Genomic DNA, 23,968 nt, shown 5'->3' on the forward strand with positions numbered 1-23,968 from the left:
CAGGAAACATGTCTTCATAGTCATGTCCCGTTTTGTGTTAAAAATATAACATTCAATTCAAATAAGTTGTTCCACGATCATAAACTGACGATCATAAACTGATAAGACATATAGGTGGATGGACGAACATGAACCAATTGCTTAAGCTCACTTTTCGCTTCATGTGCATGGAGTAAAAAATGACCAATAAACTGATGGACATCGAGCATCATGGAACATCAGGAAGGCATTGTGTTCTCATGAACTGATGGACATCAAGCATCATGGAACATCAGGAAGGCATTGTGTTCTCATGAACACCTCAGTTATAGCTTATGGATTAGTCCAAAGCGGGGGCTTAGGTCTCTTCCGTCCGTTCATCCGTCCATGTGTGCATCCGCAACTATATATTGGAGATGTATTGACCGATTTTGTTCATACTTGGCACACATATAATACAAGACAGTGTACATATGCACATCATTGTGTTTCACAATGTGAACAAATATGGCAGACTGGCGGCAATTTTAGTTGTAAAAAAACACGATGTTGAACACGTCCTCAACCATTTATCCGACATGGATTTATCGATGTTGTTCAAGCTTGACACACAGATAATAGCCGGCGAAGCCAGTGTTGTCAATGAACGCGTACGTATTATGTTGAAAAGCCAGATTTTGCTGGATCCCTTGGCTTGAGAATTTCGAAGCTTTGACGCACCAAATCGCTCAATGGAGGCCGCCATCTTTCGGATGCGGAAGTATGCATAACCAATTGAAAAAAGTTCAATAGGAGTTTGTTTCACCCGTCTTTGTTTGATTCACAATCTCATGCACCTCTAATTTGTAATTAAAATACTTTAAGACCAACCTCGGCCCGCAGGGGCCTGGTTACCTTCAACGAAAATCGTCACCAAACACCGGAACCAATGAGATTCGAGCATTTGAAAAAATATTTCAAAAACCAAATCACTCAATGGAGGCCGCCATCTTCCGGATGCGGAAGTATGCATTAAAAAATTGCAAAAAAGTTCAATAGGAGTTTGTTTCACCCGTCTTTGTTTGATTCACAATCTTATGCACCTCTAATTTGTAATTAAAATACTTTAAGACCAACCTCGTTATCTTCAAAGAAAATTGTCACCAAACACCGGAACCAATGAGATTCGAGCATTTGAAAAAATATTTTAAAACAGCTTATTACGCGTTTCGGATGGTGAAAACGGCTTCAAATATTCTAAAATTGACGAAGAATTATTTTTTAGAAATCTCGCGGCCGTAGGGGATAGTTTTTCATGGCCGGAAATATCCGAAGTTGAGACGGAATTCACCAAATTAATCAAGAAGTAAATTTTATCAATTTTAATCTCATCCAGAATGCAAATGGTGTCATTTTAGGTCTGAATTTGAGAAATTTTGTGAGCTGACCAATCAGCGATCAGCTTAGGTCAGCCAATCAGCACCATCGACACAGTTTGATTAACGACAGTCACACATTGCCGTTGAAACGGCGCTATCGTCTGATCTGTCGGCACTGATCTTACTGCAAGCTAACTTCTTCTGGTGGAGGAAGCCGCAGTGCCCGGAGAGAACCAGTCCTGACAGCGACTGAAGTTAGAAGACTACACACATACTGTGAAAACGTATATTAAGCCCAGTTAAAATTTCTTAAAATAGGCCCTAAGCTTGCACATCGTTATCGTATAGTTACTTCCTTATAGTCCGGCAGCTAAGCTAAATATAGCATAACAATTGTGCATTGTGTGAGGAAAGCACCAAATTTGGCACACTAGTAGACTATCATATTATGAAAAGATCTGGATATTGGGCCATCTCAGATTCAGAGATTTGATTTTTGCAAGATTTGCAGATTTTGCAGATTTGGAAGCTGAGATTGCAACGCCAGTGACGGCCGACTCCTTCCTGTGAGCTGCCCACGTCACCCGCACAAGAAGAGCTCATCAAATCACTGCAGCGGCACTGCACATCCTGCAACACCGTGCGTATGAACACCACTGTATGACATATGCTGATGATGCAGAAGACCTGCCTGAGTTCGAAGACTGGTGTCACCAGAGAGGAGAAGACATTCCCAACTTTCAGTACTGGGCAACTGTGCTGGAACTAGAGATGTTGGTACTGGTCTACGTGCGTTCTCTGCAGCAGGCTTCATTCACGATGTACCTTGATACCCTGACGGAACTGGTCCCATAGTTCCATGCCTTAGACTACACACACTATGCCAGGTGGGTCCCTGTTCACCTGAGGGACATGGTTGCACTCCCAGTTGAAGCACCCAGATGTAGCCAGAGAATTCAGGGTTGGCAACTTCACTGTACAGAAGACGAAGAAGGTGTTCTCTTCAATCCCAATCGAATCGAAATCTTGCAAAAATCAAATCTCTGAATCTGAGATGGCCCAATATCCAGATCTTTTCATAATATGATAGTCTACTAGTGTGCCAAATTTGGTGCTTTCCTCACAAAATGCACAATTGTTATGCTAAGTTGCCCAACTATTAAGCTTCTTGTGACATTTATTGTATGTAGGTATTGGGGAGGACTGTCTGCTCTTCTCTTTTACCAAGTCTTACCAGGTACGGTACCTACTACACCTACCTACTACCAACTACCTAACCTACTGATGCCATAGTGATGGGTAAAATAGTGGCAAGAGGCTTTGGCTTCGCCGGCTCATTGCGGCTTTGCAGTCGGGTACTCGTAAATGATGGCTTATATATGCATGTCATGTTTTGTCGAGATCAGATCCAAGATGGCCGACTGGCAGCCATTTTGTTACTTAAACGTGTCCCAATCCATTTATCGGACAAGTATTTACCGATTTTGTTCAAACGTGCCACAAAGGCAATACATGAGTATACATATGCAGAAGATTTTGTTTTGTAAACTGACCAAAGATGGCCGACTGACGGCCTTTAACTCCATACAGCAAAATTACTAAAACCATGGTTGTCTCTCTATCAATGCCACCATCTCCAGATGGTGTATGTCGACCGGTATTATGCACGACATCAGAACCTTTCCTTTCAATCTTCTTGAAAATTTTCTGTCTGCCATTAATCCCTCCACCCTCCTCCACACATTTGCACCCACCTGAAGCTTCTTCTGCACCCATCCCCAAGTACTGTAAAACTGGAAGTTTTTCGAAGTGCTAAGAAGGCGATTTGTGTTCAAGTATATAATTTCAAGTATATAATTAAATCAAAATAAAAGGTTTTAAAGCCTGCAGAAAAAAGAGAAACAAACTTTTCTCATAGGTTTACCGCCATCGATGCAGTGTCTTTTACACCGCCTAATTTAACATTTTATATTAGTTCTCCATGCCTGTTTGTGCCCTTTGAATCCCTAAAAACTCCATTTCCTGTTTGGTGGAAGGATTATCAATTTTGTGTGACTGCCAGGCCGGGAGACAGTAAAACAATTGCTTCGCTCCTCTGTGCGCATGCGTGGTCGGTACGAGATTCCATGCAATTTGCTAAATTTAGAGGTAAAGTAGTGCCAAAGTGCACGTTTGTGTTCCGATTCATGTTGTGATTCGTGTTCAGAATGTAAAATTCCATTGAAATCAAGTTGTTCGTCCATCATAGACTGACGTAGACAGACAGACAGACAGACAGAGTGAACCATTTGCTTAGCCACACTTTTAGCTTCCTAAGTGGGGTGAAGACTGTAGCAGTTGGCTTTGTGAATTGCGCATTTTTATAACACACTCTTGGAATTTGATCTTAATGGGATTTGTTTTTTTTATTACCGTACTGTATTGTTGGACATGTTGAAATTAGGAAAAACCGATGTACATGAAATTAGGCAGACAGCTTTAATGGCTGACCTGAGCTGTTCAGGAAGCTGAGGCGTAAAACTACATTCGCTGAGGGCGGACAAGAAGGCCGACGTGCGAGGAATCTTTGAAGCGGTAGAGCATCACCTGTGGTCAAGTGATTCTCGTCCTGCTTACAGAGGAATCCATGCATTGCACTCATCCAAGCCGGTCCCTCGGCGCACTGCAGTTAGAGCGGAGGGTGGTGAGCTTTTGACAGAGGAGTCTGAAGTGAAGGTCCACTGGGCCGGTTACTTTGAGCGGCTGTACCGCAACGGGCTGACCCACCAGCTGTTGGGTTGGATGTCAGGGGTGTTACTATTCCTATTGCTGACCCTCGAATCAACTGTGAACTGCCGTCATTTGTGGAAACACGGGTGATTGCCAGGACTGCAACAACTACCGAGGGAAGATGCTGCTCTCGGTGCCGAGGAAGACCTTTGCTCGGATAATTATTGACATGGTTCGCCACCATCGGCTTGACCACCAGCACCCAGAGCAGTCTGGATTTACACCAAAGAGGTCAACGATTGACCGTATCCTTGTTCTTCAGGTCCTCAGGGAACACAAGCAAGAGTATCAGCAGGGGATGCTGGCAGCCAATGTTGATCTCCGCAAAGCGCGTGGTTCAGTGAGTCAGGATGCCCTCTGGAGGATTCTCAGTCTTTGTGGGAGGCCACTCAATCTGATCTCTGAACTATACTCTGATACTGAGAGTGCTGTGAGGTGTGGTGGTTCCATCCCTGACTTATTTCCAATTGTCACTGGAGTTTGTCAGAAGGTAACTGCCCTCCACACTTGAGCTTGATGTCCTTGTCATTTTGTAATAAACCAGTAGAGCTTGATGTCCTTGTCATTTTGTAATGAAATAGTAGAGCTTGATGTCCTTGTCATTTTGTAATGAACTGGTAGAGCTTGATATCCTTGTCATTTTGTAATAAACCAGTAGAGCTTGATGTCCTTGTCACTTTGTAATGAACTGGTAGAGCTTGATGTCCTTGTCACTTTGTAATGAACTGGTAGAGCTTGATGTCCTTGTCACTTTGTAATAAACCGGTTGAGCTTGATGTCCCTGTCACTTTGTAATGAACTGGTAGAGCTTGATGTCCTTGTCAATTTGTAATAAACCGGTTGAGCTTGATGTCCCTGTCACTTTGTAATGAACTGGTAGAGCTTGATATCCTTGTCATTTTGTAATGAACTGGTAGAGCTTGATGTCCTTGTCGCTTTGTAATAAACCGGTAGAGCTTGATGTCCTTGTCGCTTTGTAATAAACCGGTAGAGCTTGATGTCCTTGTCATTTTGTAATGAACCGGTAGAGCTTGATGTCCTTGTCATTTTGTAATGAACTGGTAGAGCTTGATGTCCTTGTCGCTTTGTAATAAACCGGTAGAGCTTGATGTCCTTGTCATTTTGTAATGAACTGGTAGAGCTTGATGTCCTTGTCATTTTGTAATGAACTGGTAGAGCTTGATGTCCTTGTCATTTTGTAATGAACTGGTAGAGCTTGATGTCCTTGTCATTTTGTAATGAACTGGTAGAGCTTGATGTCCTTGTCATTTTGTAATGAACTGGTAGAGCTTGATGTCCTTGTCATTTTGTAATGAACTGGTAGAGCTTGATGTCCTTGTCATTTTGTAATGAACTAGTAGAGCTTGATGTCCTTGTCATTTTGTAATGAACTGGTAGAGCTGGATGTCCTTGTCATTTTGTAATGAACCGGTAGAGCTTGATGTCCTTGTCATTTTGTAATGAACTGGTAGAGCTTGATGTCCTTGTCATTTTGTAATGAACTGGTAGAGCTGGATGTCCTTGTCATTTTGTAATGAACCGGTAGAGCTTGATGTCCTTGTCATTTTGTAATGAACCAGTAGAGCTTGATGTCCTTGTCATTTTGTAATGAACTGCTAGAGCTTGATGTCCTTGTCATTTTGTAATGAACCAGTAGAGCTTGGTGTCCTTGTCACTTTGTAATGAACTGGTCAAGCTTGATGTCTTTGTCGCTTTGTAATAAACCGGTTGAGCTTGATGTCCTTGTCGCTTTGTAATAAACCGGTAGAGCTTGATGTCCTTGTCGCTTTGTAATAAACAGGGTGAGCTTGATGTCCTTGTCGCTTTGTAATAAACCGGTAGAGCTTGGTGTCCTTGTCACTTTGTAATGAACTGGTCAAGCTTGATGTCCTTGTCGCTTTGTAATAAACCAGTCGAGCTTGATGGCCTTGTCGTTTTGTAATGAACAGGTTGAGCTTCATGTCCTTGTCGCTTTGTAATAAACTGGTAGAGCTTGATGGCCTTGTCGCTTTGTAATAAACCGATAGAGCTTGATGTCTTTGTCGCTTTGTAATAAATCTGTAGAGCTTTATGTCCTTGTCGCTTTGTAATAAACCGGTAGCGCTTGATGTCCTTGTCGCTTTGTAATAAACCGGTAGAGCTTGTTTTTTTGTCGCTTTGTAATAAACCGGTAGAGCTTGATGTCCTTGTCGCTTTGTAATAAACCAGTAGAGCTTGATGTCCTTGTCATTTTGTAATAAACCGGTAGAGCTCGATGTCCTTGTCATTTTGTAATAAACCGGTAGAGCTTGATGTCCTTGTCGCTTTGTAATAAACCAGTAGAGCTTGATGTCCTTGTCGCTTTGTAATAAACTGGTAGAGCTTGATGTCCTTGTCATTTTGTAATGAACTGGTAGAGCTTGATGTCCTTGTCACTTTGTAATGAACTGGTAGAGCTTGATGTCCTTGTCATTTTGTAATAAACCAGTAGAGCTTGATGTCCTTGTCATTTTGTAATAAACCGGTAGAGCTTGATGTCCTTGTCGCTTTGTAATAAACCAGTAGAGCTTGATGTCCTTGTCGCTTTGTAATAAACCAGTAGAGCTTGATGTCCTTGTCGCTTTGTAATAAACCAGTTGAGCTTGATGTCCTTGTCGCTTTGTAATAAACCGGTAGAACTTGATGTCCTTGTCATTTTGTAATAAACCGGTAGGGTTTGATGTCCTTGTCATTTTGTAATAAACCAGTAGAGCTTGATGTCTTTGTCTCTTTGGAATAAACTGGTAGAGCTTGATGTCCCTGTCATTTTGTAATAAACTGGTAGAGCTTGATGTCCTTGTCGCTTTGTAATAAACGGGTAGAGCTTTCTGGCCTTGTCGCTTTGGAATAACTGGTAGAGCTTGATGTCCTTGTCGCTTTGGAATAAACCGGTAGAGCTTGATGTCCTTGTCACTTTGTAATAAACCAGTAGAGCTTGATGTCCTTGTCGCTTTGGAACAAACCACGAGAGCTTGATGTCCTTGTCTCTTTGGAATAAACTGGTAGAGCTTGATGTCCCTGTCATTTTGTAATAAACTGGTAGAGCTTTATGGCCTTGTCGCTTTGGAATAAACCGGTGGAGCTTGATGGCCTTGTCGCTTTGTAATAAAACGGTAGAGCTTGATGTCCTTGTCGCTTTGTAATAAATCGGTAGAGCTTGATGTCCTTGTCGCTTTATAATAAACCGGTAGAGCTTGATGTCCTTGTCGCTTTGTAATAAACCGGTAGAGCGTGATGTCTTTGTCGCTTTGTAATAAACCGGTAGAGCTTGATGTCTTTGTCGCTTTGTAATAAACCGGTAGAGCTTGATGTCCTTGTCGCTTTGTAATAAACCGGTAGAGCTTGATGTCTTTGTCGCTTTGTAATAAACCGGTAGAGCTTGATGTCCTTGTCGCTTTGTAATAAACCGGTAGAGCTTGATGTCCTTGTCGCTTTGTAATAAACCGGTAGAGCTTGATATCCTTGTCGCTTTGTAATAAACCGGTAGAGCTTGATGTCCTTGTCGCTTTGTAATAAACTGGTAGAGCTTGATGTCTTTGTCGCTTTGTAATAAACCGGTAGAGCTTGATGTCCTTGTCGCTTTGTAATAAACCGGTAGAGCTTGTTGTCCTTGTCGCTTTATAATAAACCGGTAGAGCTTGATGTCTTTGTCGCTTTGTAATAAACCGGTAGCGCTTGATAGCCTTGTCGCTTTGTTATAAACCAGTATAGCTTGATGTCTTTGTCGCTTTGTAATAAACCGGTAGCGCTTGATAGCCTTGTCGCTTTGTAATAAACCAGTATAGCTTGATATCCTTGTCGCTTTGTAATAAACCGGTAGAGCTTGATGTCCTTGTCGCTTTGTAATAAACTGGTAGAGCTTGATGTCTTTGTCGCTTTGTAATAAACCGGTAGAGCTTGATGTCCTTGTCGCTTTGTAATAAACCGGTAGAGCTTGTTGTCCTTGTCGCTTTATAATAAACCGGTAGAGCTTGATGTCTTTGTCGCTTTGTAATAAACCGGTAGAGCTTGATGTCTTTGTCGCTTTGTAATAAACCGGTAGCGCTTGATAGCCTTGTCGCTTTGTAATAAACCAGTATAGCTTGATGTCCTTGTCGCTTTGGAATAAAGCGGTGGAGCTTGATGGCCTTGTCTCTTTGGAATAAACCGGTAGAGCTTGATGTCCTTGTCGCTTTGTAATAATTCGGTCGAGCTTGATGTCCTTGTCGCTTTGTAATAAACCGGTTGAGCTTGATGTCCCTGTCATTTTGTAATAAACCGGTAGAGCTTGATGTCCTTGTCGCTTTGTAATAAATCTATAGAGCTTGATGTCCTTGTCGCTTTGTAATAAACAGGGTGAGCTTGATGTCCTTGTCGCTTTGTAATAAACCGGTAGAGCTTGGTGTCCTTGTCACTTTGTAATGAACTGGTCAAGCTTGATGTCCTTGTCGCTTTGTAATTAACCGGTTGAGCTTGATGTCCCTGTCATTTTGTAATAAACCGGTAGAGCTTGATGTCCTTGTCGCTTTGTAATAAACCGGTAGAGCTTGATGTCCTTGTCGCTTTGTAATAAACAGGGTGAGCTTGATGTCCTTGTCGCTTTGTAATAAACCAGTGGAGCTTGATGTCCTTGTCGCTTTGGAATAAACCGGTAGAGCTTGATGTCCTTGTCGCTTTGGAATAAACCGGTAGAGCTTGATGTCCTTGTCGCTTTGTAATAAACCGGTAGAGCTTGATGTCCTTGTCGCTTTGTAATAAACAGGGTGAGCTTGATAGCCTTGTCGCTTTGTAATAAACCGGTGGAGCTTGATGTCCTTGTCGCTTTGGAATAAACCGGTAGAGCTTGATGTCCTTGTCGCTTTGGAATAAACCGGTAGAGCTTGATGTCCTTGTCGCTTTGGAATAAACCGGTAGAGCTTGATGTCCTTGTCGCTTTGGAATAAACCGGTAGAGCTTGATGGCCTTGTCGCTTTGGAATAAACCGGTAGAGCTTGATGGCCTTGTCGCTTTGTAATAAACCGATAGAGCTTGATGTCTTTGTCGCTTTGTAATAAACCGGTAGAGCTTGATGTCCTTGTCGCTTTGTAATAAACCAGTAGAGCTTGATGGCCTTGTCGCTTTGGAATAAACCGGTAGAGCTTGATGTCCTTGTCGCTTTGGAATAAACCGGTGGAGCTTGATGTCCTTGTCGCTTTGTAATGAACTGGTAGAGCTTGATGTCCTTGTTGCTTTGGAATAAACCACGAGAGCTTGATGTCCTTGTTGCTTTGGAATAAACCAGTAGAGCTTGATGGCCTTGTCGCTTTGTAATAAACCAGTAGAGCTTGATGTCCTTGTCGCTTTGTAATAAACCAGTAGAGCTTGATGGCCTTGTCGCTTTGGAATAAACCGGTAGAGCTTGATGGCCTTGTCGCTTTGGAATAAACCGGTAGAGCTTGATGTCCTTGTCGCTTTGGAATAAACCGGTAGAGCTTTATGTCCTTGTCGCTTTGTAATAAACCCGTAGAGCTTGATGTCCTTGTCGCTTTGGAATAAACCGGTAGAGCTTGATGTCCTTGTCGCTTTGTAATAAACCCGTAGAGCTTGATGTCCTTGTCGCTTTGGAATAAACCGGTAGAGCTTGATGGCCTTGTCGCTTTGGAATAAACCGATAGAGCTTGATGGCCTTGTCGCTTTGTAATAAACCGAAAGAGCTTGATGTCTTTGTCGCTTTGTAATAAACCGGTAGAGCTTTATGGCCTTGTCGCTTTGTAATGGATCAGTAGAGCTTGATGTCCTTGTCACTTTGTAATGGATCAGTGGAGCTTGATATCCTTTTCGTTTTGTAATAAACCGGTAGAGCTTGATGGCCTTGTCGTTTTGTAATAAACATGTAGAGCTTTATGTCCCTGTCGTTTTGTAATGAAATGGTGGAGCTTGATGTCCTTGTCGTTTTGTAATGAACTGGTGGAGCTCCTGAAATGTGTTTGAATTCCTTCGTTGAAATGATGTTTTTTCAAGTAGATTGTCGAGTATACAAGCATGTGATATAGCAGCAAGGCCTCAAACTGGCATCCCAATGTGATTGGATTTATGGGCTTTTACATTTGGGATGCTTTGTTTGATAAGTTATTCTCATGTAATGATATTTTCTGTGTGAATTCATTGTTTAAATGCCCTGGTGTATAATATATTCTTTCTTGACAGGTCATGGTATCCCAAAACTTTTTGAAGCTGTTTTGGAACTTTTTTCTCCTGACACATTCCTGGACATTCCGGTAAAGTATTTTTCTAATATTCTAAAAGCAATAACATTTCACCTGCATGGCTGCATGATTTAAATTGTTGCTTAAAATGTCCCCCTTATAAAACAACCGTCATTTTGATGAATGCCCGGTATCATCATCCATCGAGAGGACTCTATATGAACCACAAATCATATATATTTCCAATGTGTGAGGTAGACATTGTCAGGGTACCTGCTGCAGCATTAGTCTGTATAGACAGTTGCATGGGACATTAATATACTCACGTCTGACTTGCGACAAATGGTTTCCACTCGGTCTGTTGTTCAACGGAACACAATAATGTTGCTGGTTTAAAATGGAAACCCATTTTGTGAGCCTAAAAATGGCAACACTTACAAAGTAACCTTCAATTTACATTGAATTCATTGACAAACCCATGCCTCACTCACCTTCACGAACAAATCATTGCAGGTACAGGAATGTCAACAATCATAATGAATGAAAGAAGCTTTCAAAAACATTTGACTTCTCAAATATGACCTCAGGTGAAGGTGATGTCAGGCAAATTTATATTTATATTACCTTGTCTAAGGGTGGAGCAATCTGATATTTATATTACCTTGTCTAAGGGTGGAGCAATCTGATATTTATATAAACTTGTCTAAGGGTGGAGCAATCTGATATTTATATAAACTTGTCTAAGGGTGGAGCAATCTGATATTTATATAAACTTGTCTAAGGGTGAAGGGAGCAATCTGATATTTATATAAACTTGTCTAAGGGTGAAGGGAGCAATCTGATATTTATATAAACTTGTCTAAGGGTGAAGGGAGCAATCTGATATTTATATAAACTTGTCTAAGGGTGAAGGGAGCAATCTGATATTTATATAAACTTGTCTAAGGGTGAAGGGAGCAATCTGATATTTACATAAACTTGTCTAAGGGTGAAGGGAGCAATCTGATATTTATATAAACTTGTCTAAGGGTGAAGGGAGCAATCTGATATTTATATAAACTTGTCTAAGGGTGAAGGGAGAAATCTGATATTTATATAAACTTGTCTAAGGGTGAAGGGAGCAATCTGATATTTATATAAACTTGTCTAAGGGTGAAGGGAGCAATCTGATATTTATATAAACTTGTCTAAGGGTGAAGGGAGCAATCTGATATTTATATAAACTTGTCTAAGGGTGAAGGGAGCAATCTGATATTTATATAAACTTGTCTAAGGGTGAAGGGAGCAATCTGATATTTATATAAACTTGTCTAAGGGTGAAGGGAGCAATCTGATATTTATATAAACTTGTCTAAGGGTGAAGGGAGCAATCTGATATTTACATAAACTTGTCTAAGGGTGAAGGGAGCAATCTGATATTTATATAAACTTGTCTAAGGGTGAAGGGAGCAATCTGATATTTATATAAACTTGTCTAAGGGTGAAGGGAGAAATCTGATATTTATATAAACTTGTCTAAGGGTGAAGGGAGCAATCTGATATTTATATAAACTTGTCTAAGGGTGAAGGGAGCAATCTGATATTTATATAAACTTGTCTAAGGGTGAAGGGAGCAATCTGATATTTATATATAAACTTGTCTAAGGGTGAAGGGAGCAATCTTATATTTATATAAACTTGTCTAAGGGTGAAGGGAGCAATCTGATATTTATATAAACTTGTCTAAGGATGAAGGGAGCAATCTGATATTTACATAAACTTGTCTAAGGGTGAAGGGAGAAATCTGATATTTATATAAACTTGTTTAAGGGTGAAGGGAGCAATCTGATATTTATATAAACTTGTCTAAGGGTGAAGGGAGCAATCTGATATTTATATAAACTTGTCTAAGGGTGAAGGGAGAAATCTGATATTTATATAAACTTGTCTAAGGGTGAAGGGAGCAATCTGATATTTATATAAACTTGTCTAAGGGTGAAGGGAGCAATCTGATCTATATTATAATAGCCGTAGATGATTCTGTCTGTCTGTCTGTCTGTCTATCTGTTGGGTGTCTGTCCGGGGTGTGGCTTACTCGGTTTGCAGAGTAGCTCCACCCATAGCTCCACCCATTCTGGGAGAGGCTTCATATAATTACAAACAAATATCCACCATTTTATTAACTCGCATAGCTTTGGCCTTTGAGGCCTGTGGTGTCTTGCTCTCTCTCCCAGTTTTATTTCAAATCAAATTCGATATATCATTTCATTTTTCACAGTCGCTAACATAGTTTTAGACTCGGTTGAAAAAAACCGGGAAGAAAATCCGATGAAAGTTGCCGTTTATAGAACGAAATGAATTCTCAAACGCCTGTAACTTCAAGGCCATTGAGTCTCTCTCACGCCTTTATCTCCAATCTAACTCACCATATGATTTCATTTTTATCGATGGTTTCAGACTCGGTGTCAGCAATAATTGAGAACATTCCACACACGCGGGAAAATGCAGAGATATATTTTTTAAAATCGCGTCATGGTGTATCATACACCGCCCAACATGACACCGACGGCAACGTGTCGATATATATTAAAAATTCGCTTTTGCTTTTCCGTTAAGATATATTACTTTTTCGTTTGATGACAGTCGTCACAAAAACGTCAACAATGATGCCGACATATATTTCTTCGTTTTTATTTCATTCAACATTATTATCCGGAAGTAAAATATGTTTCAGGAAATTACCGAGAGATATTTCTTCGTTTTTTAAAATTAGTTATGTGCGCATACACTTTAAATAGGTTTATTTGAAATCTTTAATTTTCCACAATATAATTTACTTGCCATTTATCATTTGATGATTACGAGACACTTCCTCTTGAGGATCGTGACAATTCATGCGGTGTGTGGAAACTTCTATTTCCAAAATGAATGAGACGATCGATGAAGAACGCAGACTTGAACAGGATGCAGCAAGAAAACGAATGAGACGGGCGAACGAGTCCATCGACGAACGTCAATGCAAACTTGCGGGGTCACCCATGGGAATCCCACGGGCATGGATGTGTGTGACATTTCGACATATTGAGTTAGATGCTGCACATTCATTTTTACAAAATGGTTACTGGCAAGTCATCAGATCCAGAAATGGTGTAATGAACACAATTTATTTACGCGCAAGCAAGAAAGCAAGACGGGCCGATTTCCGATTCCGACGGGCCGACGGGCGAGACGGGCCGATTTGGAGCAAGAAAAAGAACGAGACGGGAGAAAAACGAGAGAAACGAGATGGGGAAAGCCGATTGGAGAGGCAAGTGAGGAGCGATTGGAGAGGCAAGTGAGAAGCGATTGGAGAGGCGAGTGAGGAGCGATTGGAGAGGCGAGTGAGGAGCGATTGGAGAGGCGAGTGAGGAGCGATTGGAGAGGCGAGTGAGGAGCGATTGGAGAGGCGAGTGAGGAGCGATTGGAGAGGAGAGTGAGGAGCGATTGGAGAGGCGAGTGAGGAGCGAATGGAGAGGAGAGTGAGGAGCGATTGGAGGGGAGTGTGAGGCACTATTGGAGAGGAGTGTGAGGCGCGATTGGAGAGGAGTGTGAGGCACGATTGGAGAGGAGTGTGAGGCGCGATTGGAGAGGTGTGTGAGGCACGATTGGAGAGGAGTGTGAGGCGCGATTGGAGAGGAGTGTGAGGCGCGATTGGAGAGGAGTGTGAGGTGCGATTGGAGAGGAGTGTGAGGTGCGATTGGAGAGGAGTGTGAGGCGCGATTGGAGAGGGGTGTGAGGAGCGATTGGAGAGGCAAGTGAGAAGCAATTGGAGAGGCGAGTGAGGAGCGATTGGAGAGGCGAGTGAGGAGCGATTGGAGAGGCGAGTGAGGAGCGATTGGAGAGGCGAGTGAGGAGCGATTGGAGAGGCGAGTGAGGAGCGATTGGAGAGGAGAGTGAGGAGCGATTGGAGGGGAGTGTGAGGCACGATAGGAGAGGAGTGTGAGGCGCGATTGGAGAGGAGTGTGAGGCACAATTGGAGAGGAGTGTGAGGCGCGATTGGAGAGGTGTGTGAGGCATGATTGGAGAGGAGTGTGAGGCGCGATTGGAGAGGAGTGTGAGGTGCGATTGGAGAGGAGTGTGAGGCGCGATTGGAGAGGGGTGTGAGGTGCGATTGGAGAGGAGTGATTGGAGGGGAGTGTGAGGCGCGATTGGAGAGGAGTGTGAGGGGCGATTGGAGAGGAGTGTGAGGCACGATTGGAGAGGAGTGTGAGGCGCGATTGGAGAGGTGTGTGAGGGATTGGAGAGGAGAGGAGTGTGAGGGATTGGAAAGGAGAGGAATGTGAGGGATTGGAGAGGAGAGGAGTGCTAGGTGGAGAGAGGAGAGTGTCAGGTGGAGACAGGAGAGTGTCAGCTGGAGAGGAGTGAGGGGTCACATATTATGTGAAATAAATAAATTGTGTTCATTACACCATTTCTGGATCTGATGACTTGCCAGTAACCATTTTGTAAAAATGAATGTACAGCATCTAACTCAATATGTCGAAATGTCACACACATCCATGCCTGTGGGATTCCCACGGGTGACCCCGCTAGTATTTATATAAATTTGTCTAAGGGTGAAGGGAGCAATCTGATATTTATATAAACTTGTCTAAGGGTGAAGGGAGCAATTTGATATTTATATAAACTTGTCTAAGGGTGGAGCAATCGATATTTATATAATCTTGTCTAACGGTGAAGGGGGGTAATCTGATATTTATATAATCTTGTCTGAGAGTGAAGGGGGGCAATCTGATATTTATATAATCTTGTCTAAGAGTTAAGGGGGACAATCTGATATTTATATATCTTGTCTAAGAGTGACGGGGAAATCTGATATTTATATAACCTTGTCTAAGGGTGAAGGGGGAAATCTGATATTTATATGATCTTGTTTGGGGATGAAGTGGGGCAGTTTGATATTTATATGGTCTTGTCTGGGGATTAAAGGGGGCAATATGGTATTTATATGATCTTGTCGGGGAGTGAAAGGGGAAAATCTGATATTTATATGATCTTGTCAGAGGGTGAAGGGGGGCAATCTTATATTTGTATGATTTCGTCTAAGGATGAAGGAGGGCATTCTGATGTTTATAAAATCTTGTCTAAGGGTGAAGGGGGAATTTTGATATTCATAAAATCTTGTCTAAGGGTGAAGGAGGGCAATCTGATATTCATTACCTCTGCCACCAAAGGTGGGATGGAGGTTATGTTTTCACCCCTGTCTGCCTGTTTGTCTGTCCGTTTGTCTGTGAACAAAATATCTCAAAAAGTTGTTGACGGATTCGGACGAAATTTGGCAGAGATTTAGCGTATGGGACAAGCACGAAATGATTAGATTTTGGTGAAGATCCGGATTCGGATCCGGCTAGTAGAATATTTTAAGTGATTCTTCACCATTGGAAGATGGGGCCAAAAACGATACATAGCGGGATATCTCAAAAAGTTGTCGACTGATTTGGACTAAACTTGGTGGACAGGTTGGGTATGTGATAAGGTTGATTCGATTCGATTTCGGTGAAGATCTGTTTATGGATTCGGATATGAGAATTATTTAATTTTTAAATTGATTCTTCACCATTGGGAGGTAGGGCCAAAAACGATATATATCAGAATATCTCAAAAAGTATATAAGCCAAAAAACGATATAAGCACCAATTTTATCCCACATGTTATCCATTACCTTAACTTTCCATTTTTGATAGGAACCACTTCCTCTGTATGCATTATGGCGGCCACCTTGGATTTTCAAGATGGCCACCATGTAAAAACCTATAGTCTCAGCTTCTAAGCCACTTAGGATCACAATCTTGGTGTCTAAACATACATTTTCTGGGTGAAAGAATACAACTATACCATTTAGAAAAGCAACAGACGATTTTTATTAACACAAAAAAGAAACTGAACATGAAACTTGAAAAAAAAACAAAAAAACCGGAATACTGTTGATGTACCAGAGTCACTGAAAATACTGCAAGGACTAATTATATCAACTGTAAATGTGATGGTATATTGGCATGACACACCACTGCACATGCATTTTATTCCCAGCCTACTTCTCACAGTGACAACTGCAGAGTTCAGTGAACTTCCAACGTGCCTTTCTGCATGCGCACCTAGCGCCACATCCACTTTGAATCTTGCAGCTATATTTGACTAGTTCACTGCAGGCCTTGGACGACCACAGGTAACATGTTCCACACAGGAACCCATGAATTGCTGTCCTCATCGAGAGTCCAGCCCCAACCTTCTGGAGTAGGTGCATGTTGTTCAATCTTCTCACTGGTGCACCATATTCCTGCCTGATATGTAACTCGCTTTCTGTGCTGCAATAGTGCATCCTGTGTTGGGGGAAGCCTCTCCATTGTCTTCCCCTTCTGTCAAAACAGCTCCTTTCTTGCTACTTCCACATGTTTCAGGTCAGTGGTCTTATCATACAGGATAACAGTGAAGTGTTCCAGCAGCTGGAAATGTTGAGCACCAACCTCTACTTCTGTGTAAGGATAAAGTGCCATGTAGGTAAAGGCACATGTCACATGGTGATAGCAGTTCCAAGCATCCCATGCCGACTTTCAACTTCATCTTTCTCCATCTGTTGTCTAGCATGCTCCAGCCAGCTCTTCTCCTTCAATTGTGCACCTACCAGTTGTCTGTCTTTTGGTTCTGATGCATTTGACAGTTGTGGGACTGACACTTTTGCTGTCTTCAAAGCCAGATGGTACTGTGGTGAAGCTGTCTGGCAACTGGTGATTCTTCTTGGTATGATCCTAAGTGGCTTAGAAGCTGAGATATTGATCGATATAAGTTTTTACATGGTGGCCATTTTGAAAATCCAAGATGGCTGCCATAATGTATTCGGAGGATGTGGTTCCTACCAAAAATGGAAAGCTAAAGCTATGGGTAGCATGTGGGGAAAATGTAGCGCTTTTGTCCAGAACGTCCACACCCATTTGTTAGCTGCCTGACTATATGTGTTTTTACAATTATAACAAGCCGGCCATAAAAACCCACAACTTTAACCAACAATAACAACACCAACTGACAACCGCTGACAGAAACCCGAACATTCCCGAGCAGAGCCGAACACTCTCGATAGAAAATTAACCCCACCCACCAATCGAGCAAGGAAAAAGGCCACTCCCCGAAGTTCATAATTGGTCGAGCCCGACGATGGGGCGATTCAGTGGAACATAGCGATTGGTCAGGGTGACGTCAGAGTGAGAAGGTTCGAGCAGGGGAAGAAGAAGCACCACGCAAGCTCTCTCTCGTGGCGGGCGGTCGCTTGTGTCATGTGCGCTCGTGCAGAGAACTGTTCGGAGCTCAGAGAACCTTGCAACATTGGAGCCAGGGGTGTTGTTTGATGGTGGTGTTTTTGGGGGGAGCTGGAGCCACGTCACATTTTGGAGGGAGACAAGAGCGAAAGAGGACTGACCGCACGAACCCCGCCTCACGTTCGTCGTGAAGTGGAGAGAAACTTCGCGCCATCTTGTGCATTTCCTGCGCGAGCGACTTTGGGCCGTCTGGTGCTGCCGACTCCATTCGGCGATGTCGTTGTAGCAAAGCTGAGTGCCGGCCGGCTTTAAAACATTTTGTTTTCATTATCACTCCCCTTGTCTGTTTTCGTGTCTGAGTGGAGATGTCTCAAAGTAGGATTTAGTTGACCTCAACATTCATTTTATTGCCGTGCTTTATTTCATTAAATTCATTCTTGTACAGTTCATTTGTTGTGTTGTTTATTCGTTTTGTGAGTTTCAGATAAAACCCCATGATTTGCTCTGTGTAGGTAAACACATTGCCCCATTCTGTCCCGCGCGCGCCAACAACAGTACCACCAAGATTTTCGGCTTGAAGACCTCGGAGTAAACACCGACCGGCTATCTGTCCAAGTCTGGTTTTCATCACGATGTTGTGTGGGAATAAAGGGGAATTCTGATGTTTTCATGATATTGTCTTGGGGTGAATGGGGCATTCTGATGCTTTCATGATATTGTCTTGGGTTGAAGAGGGCAATCTGATGTTTTCATGATATTGTCTTGGGTCGAAGAGGGCAATCTGATGTTTTCATGATATTGTCTTGGGCAAAGGGGGCATTCTGATGTTTTGATGATATTGTCTTGGGTGAAGAGGGCATTCTGATGTTTTCATGATATTGTCTTGGGTCGAAGAGGGCAATCTGATGTTTTCATGATATTGTCTTGGGGTGAAGAGGCAATTCTAATGTTTTCATGATATTGTCTTTGGTGAAAGATGGCAATCTGATGTTTTCATGATATTGTCTTGGGGTGAAGGGGGAATTCTGATGTTTTCATTATATTTTCACAGGTAAAGGGGGCATTTTGTTGTTTTCATGATATTGTCTTGGGTCGAAGAGGGCAATCTGATGTTTTCATGGTATTGTCTTGGAGTGAAAGGGGCATTTTATTGTTTTCATGATATTGTCTTGGGTCGAAGAGGGCAATCTGATGTTTTCATGGTATTGTCTTGGAGTGAAAGGGGCATTTTATTGTTTTCATGATATTGTCTTGGGTCGAAGAGGGCAATCTGATGTTTTCATGATATTGTCTTGGGGTAAAGTGGGAATTCTGATGTTTTAATGGTATTGTCTTGGGGTAAAGGGGAATTCTGATGTTTTCATGATGTTGTCTTGGGGTAAAGGGGGAATTCTGATGTTTTAATGGTATTGTCTTGGGGTAAAGGGGAAATTCTTATGTTTTCATGATATTTTCTCTGGGTAAAGAGGGAATTCTGATGTTTTCATGATGTTGTCTTGGGGTAAAGGGGGAATTCTGATGTTTTAATGGTATTGTCTTGGGGTAAAGGGGAAATTCTTATGTTTTCATGATATTTTCTCTGGGTAAAGGGGGAATTCTGATGTTTTCCTGATATTTTTTTTGTGTTTAGGGGGAATTCTGATGTTTTCCTGATATTGTCTTGGGGTAAAGGGGGCATTCTGATGTTGTCATGATATTGTTTTGTGTTTAGGGAGGCATTCTGATGTTTCCATGATATTGTCTTGGGGTGGAGGGGGCATTCTCATGTTTGGCTTCATTTCTGGCAATGCATTTAGTGTTATAGTGTTCATCTGTTTTTATAAAACTTTTATCATTGGTTGACAGACCTTCCAATTTCTTTGCAAATATTTTGTATTTATTTGCGTATTTTGTGCATGAGTAGTTTCTGTACATGAGCTCATGTATTATCTTTTGTTATTCAGAGAGAATTGTACATCACGGTTGTATTACTAATTTCGTGTTGTGCATTTTTTGGGGCCCCAAATGTGAGTTTTTCACGAAATTCACTCACTTCCTCTTATTGACCTTCTCACCATGCATTCGCTACTCCAGACCAGCAGGAGAGCGTTTCCTAACCTTCCTCCTTCCGCTCCCCACAACATTATGGCAAGTTCCTCTTTGATGGTGAAAACACAATTTACTCATTATGCCATCCCAGAAGGTTTGTTTTTTAAATAAACATGTGTAACTAAGAGTATATGATTGCAGAACTAGTCAACACTTCATATGGGACCTCGTGACAAGAGCCAAGTTTAAAAGATTCATTCAAACCTGAACAGCTTGTACTTATAACATGCTTTTACTGTTTAATTATCCATGTTCCATTGCATGCTTTGGCCTGACCAATTTGTAAAATGTTCATCAGGATTACTTCAGCCGTTTCAAAGTTATAGCAAATAAACCATTACATTGTGTATTAAATTAGTTGTGCTACAAACCCCTCATTTATGTAACTCTTCCTTTGCATTGCTAGATTGGGTTATTTGTTGTAAAATTTTCATGTACATTGGCTCAACACTTGGACCTGAGATATAGCTGGGGAAAAAAAAAAATCATATTCCAGACCAACTTAATAATTAATTAATGGCTCCAAATGTAACAGTAGCCATAAAATAAATGTGGTCGTAAAGTTACAATAACCATGGAACTTTTTGTAAGTGTCAGTAAATCTGCTCGTAAGTTATGGCTGGATGCAAGAAACGTTTATAGACATGACAGAAGTGGGACTTGTGCTTTGTTGATGGTGTTTCATCACAGGGATCCATCCCGTGGCTGGACATTTGATAGGGCATGCCATCTGATAGCATTAGATGGTGGATGTTAAAGATCCCAAAGTCTCTTTGATGAAGAGTCGACAAATTATCTCTGGCACCTTGAACAAATAATTAATTCTTGTCCGAATCAACCTCTGTCGAACATCAGCCCTGGCCATCAGATTTGTGGAAGACTTGGACCAACATTTCTGCTTGGTCAACACAACAAAGAAGCTGGTACTAGTTGGGGCCAATAAAGTAGTCGTAGTCTTGGATGCAGCCCCATGTTTAAAGATTAATACTGTACACTTATTTAATGGTGAAATGATTTCTGAAGTTCTTCACACGTTTGTTGTTGTTAAATGCTGAAGTTAGATTATCAAGTTTAATTTATTGGAACCAATGACAGAATTATTTAAATTATAACAATAATAATTGACACAACGAATTTAAGTATACTGAAGTTGTGATTTCTGACGTCCATGTCTTGCAACATTGCAACCACATCAAGTTACACCATTGTGCATTCCAGACCAATGCTTCAAGGTGTGTAAGGTATCATCAGCAATGTAAGTGGAAAACGATGGAAACACAAAGTCATACGAATCGCAATAACATTCAAGAGCGTAAGTAGAGCGAGCGAACAGCTCACATGGCAGAAGATAGGCGGCACTGGTTGAATCCTGTCGCGGGGAAGGTGATATGTCTCTCTTTCTAATCAAAAATTCTTGCTTATCCTTTTCATTTTCAGATATTCTGCTGTGGGTTGTGTATGTACGAAGATACTTGTAACAAAAAGTAATATCGTGCATCTCGGTTAAGACAAGTAGTTCATTTGCAACAACTAGAGGGCTGCGGTAGGAGATCGCTGATGGGTCATTTTCTAGCTCGTAATAGTAGCCAATTGGTAGCACTTGAAATTCAGCTTCATAATGAGAATAAATAAATCATAATAATGGGAAAATGTAATAATTAAAAAAAAAGAAGATAAAATTAAATAATTTAAAATCGTGGAAAAAAAATATTGGAAAATGTAAAAATATATAATTAAATAATTGGGAAATTATATAATTAAATAAAATAAATAATTGAAAATGGAAGATAAACTAAACTAGAGAGTTCATAGAATACATCACCCCATGCCGTGTTTAAGTTACTTCAACTTTAATAAAATAGCATTAAAGATTGTTTTTAAAAATTTGGAAGTTAAGCTCTACTGAAGCAGTCTTATACGTACATCATCGTATAAGATATTATAGTACATCACCGTAATACACCACCTTATTTAACATGTCCAAGTACTGTTAAACAGAAGGCTTTTTAAAGTGCAAAGAAGGCAAGTTGGTGTTCTACAGAGTTCAAGCATATCATTCAATTTAAATAAAATAGAGATTGTAAAAGTTGCATCAATAAATTAATTCTGTGTTTTACCATCGTTGACGCATTGTCTATTACATCACCCTATCTAATACGTTACATTAGTTATCCGTGCCTGTTGTTTATATCCTTTATGACATCCTTAAACACAGTAAGTTTTATTTTCGGAATGATTTTTACATTTTGTTTGACTGTCAGACAGAGTGGAAAATTTACCTATCTCATTCCTTTCTGTGCATGTGCGATTGGGACAAATTCAGAGACGTAGTCCTGTAAAATGGCAGGTTGGCTTTCTGATACATGTTCAAAGTATAACATTCGATTTAAATTGGTTCATCGATCACAAACTGACATTTGTAGACAGACACACAGACTTGAACCAATTGCTTAACTCCGTTTTTTTTGGTTTTGCGTGCGCAGGGTAATAGTTGAAAATTGGAAAAAAAATTGAAAATTGGAAAAAAAATAGAATATCTCGTATATATATTTTTAACTGGTTGAAAAATAGAAAATTGGAAGAAAAAAAATTGAAAATGGAAAGATTAAATAGTTATAAATTAAATAATGTGGAAATTATTCTTCAAAAATCGCTACACCACAGACACCAATACTAAACAATTAAATGCCCCATTATGGTTCCCCAAGAGATGAATGAAAAAGTAGGGACAGGCTTACCAAATATCATTCCTTGCACCTTTGTGTGCATCATTCCTGTTGAAGTCAATTTATTTGATGTAGTAGGCCATAATGTCATCACCTACTGCATGCCTGCAAATTTGATATTCCACGTCTCCTTGTTATCGCTACATAATATTCCCATTCATTTGCCATCTGTTCCATGTTAAGCAATTTTTTTTGTTCCAAAATGAGTTTTGTGAAATACACTGGAGACAGGGTGGTATTTAATTCTGGTCACTTGATTAAATTCGCCATCAAAGCACCCACCAATCAGGCTTGAACAATGCGACCACCAATTTCCATTAACAACTGAGGCTCCAACGCACTTGTACTGTGCGAATGTTTGATTCTCAGAAACAATCTATTTTCAAGTGTTATTTAACACGTTTTATTTTATCAACAGACAAACCCACAATGAAGAAAACGTGATGACCGACCTTAGCCATTCGTCATATTCTGGTCCAAATAAGCAAATGCATATACTAGGTACAGCACAACTGTTGTTTCTGTTCCAGGGATGAACCACAATAGTTATTTACATTGTATGAGACCTTGATGAGTCTTGCAAGACAACGACGGTGAAGGAGGAAAACACATTATCCTGACAGTTGGAAGTCATAGAGAGTTGAAAACAACAGATGGGTACAACATTATTCAAGAATTGCTAATTGATAGACAATCTGAATGCATTTGGTTGTTACCAACTAAATATCAGGTCTCCTGAATGAGTTTAAACCAAAAACTTTACCTCGTTATGACTTTATCGTCTATAACCATTGCTTTTTTCCCAATATTACTTCAACAGAAGGCTAAATTCCAATAAAGAATCGATCGCTGTAAGTATGTGTGTCTGCTGCAGGCAATTGTGATGGAACCGGTTCCGACAGATGTCTCTCAAGGTCTCCAGACACCACCAGTGTGGGTCACATATTGAGAGATCCAGGTCAAGGTGTGCTTTGAATGGAGAACATTGCCAGTTATGCTGAGCTTAAACATCATGTGAATTTGGAATATGCAAGTTCCTGAGAGCCTATTTATAATGATTCACTCTATTTGAGCAAAAACATATCAAGCTCCAAACAAATGGGATAAAACCAATGCCATCTATCGTTCCTTTTTGTATAACAGCTGCTCATTTGCAAAAGGCCTATTTTCAGACAGCCATATGTTTTTTTTGTATACTGAATCGAGGCTCGTGAAAGAGCTAACATTTACTTCACAAACAAATCAACCAGACAAACAAAATATATAAAAAGAGGGAGCGTAACCCTGTATCCTGTCGGTTCTGTTTTCTATCCCTACTGAATTTTTGTTTTTTATTGCAAGAAGTTATACTTTTATCAGTTCATTTCATGTTTCCAGAAAAGCTTCTGCAGTCTGAAATTTTGAATTTGGAAGTTTGGAATTTAGAATCTTGTACAACTGAGAAATCTGGACATCTCTTAAAAAAAAAAATCAATTCGGACAGTTTTATTCCGACATTCCACTGGATGATAGTGTGACAAATGAAATTGCTAGATGGCAAAAAGGAGTGTCTGATGTCATCTCATTTTCAATTCAAAGCTCATTACTTGGGTTTCAAG

General features: G+C 40.8%; 1 protein-coding gene across 2 annotated transcripts in view; it reads left to right on the forward strand.

The window, feature by feature from the left end:
* The window catches only part of FUOM (fucose mutarotase), a 213,538-nt gene that overhangs the window by 79,505 nt on the left and 110,065 nt on the right, over nucleotides 1-23,968 (forward strand). For both annotated transcript variants that reach the window (XM_078773786.1, XM_078773785.1), the window contains exon 2: nucleotides 10,290-10,360. Coding sequence is in view for 1 of the 2 variants with exons in the window: in XM_078773785.1 (XP_078629911.1) it covers nucleotides 10,290-10,360 (71 nt within the window). In the remaining variant the exon portion in view is untranslated. The remainder of the gene's footprint in view (nucleotides 1-10,289; nucleotides 10,361-23,968) is intronic.

The sequence above is a fragment of the Myxine glutinosa genome, chromosome 3 (assembly GCF_964187855.1).
Source record: "Myxine glutinosa chromosome 3, kmMyxGlut1.1, whole genome shotgun sequence".
Lineage (NCBI taxonomy): Eukaryota > Metazoa > Chordata > Myxini > Myxiniformes > Myxinidae > Myxine > Myxine glutinosa.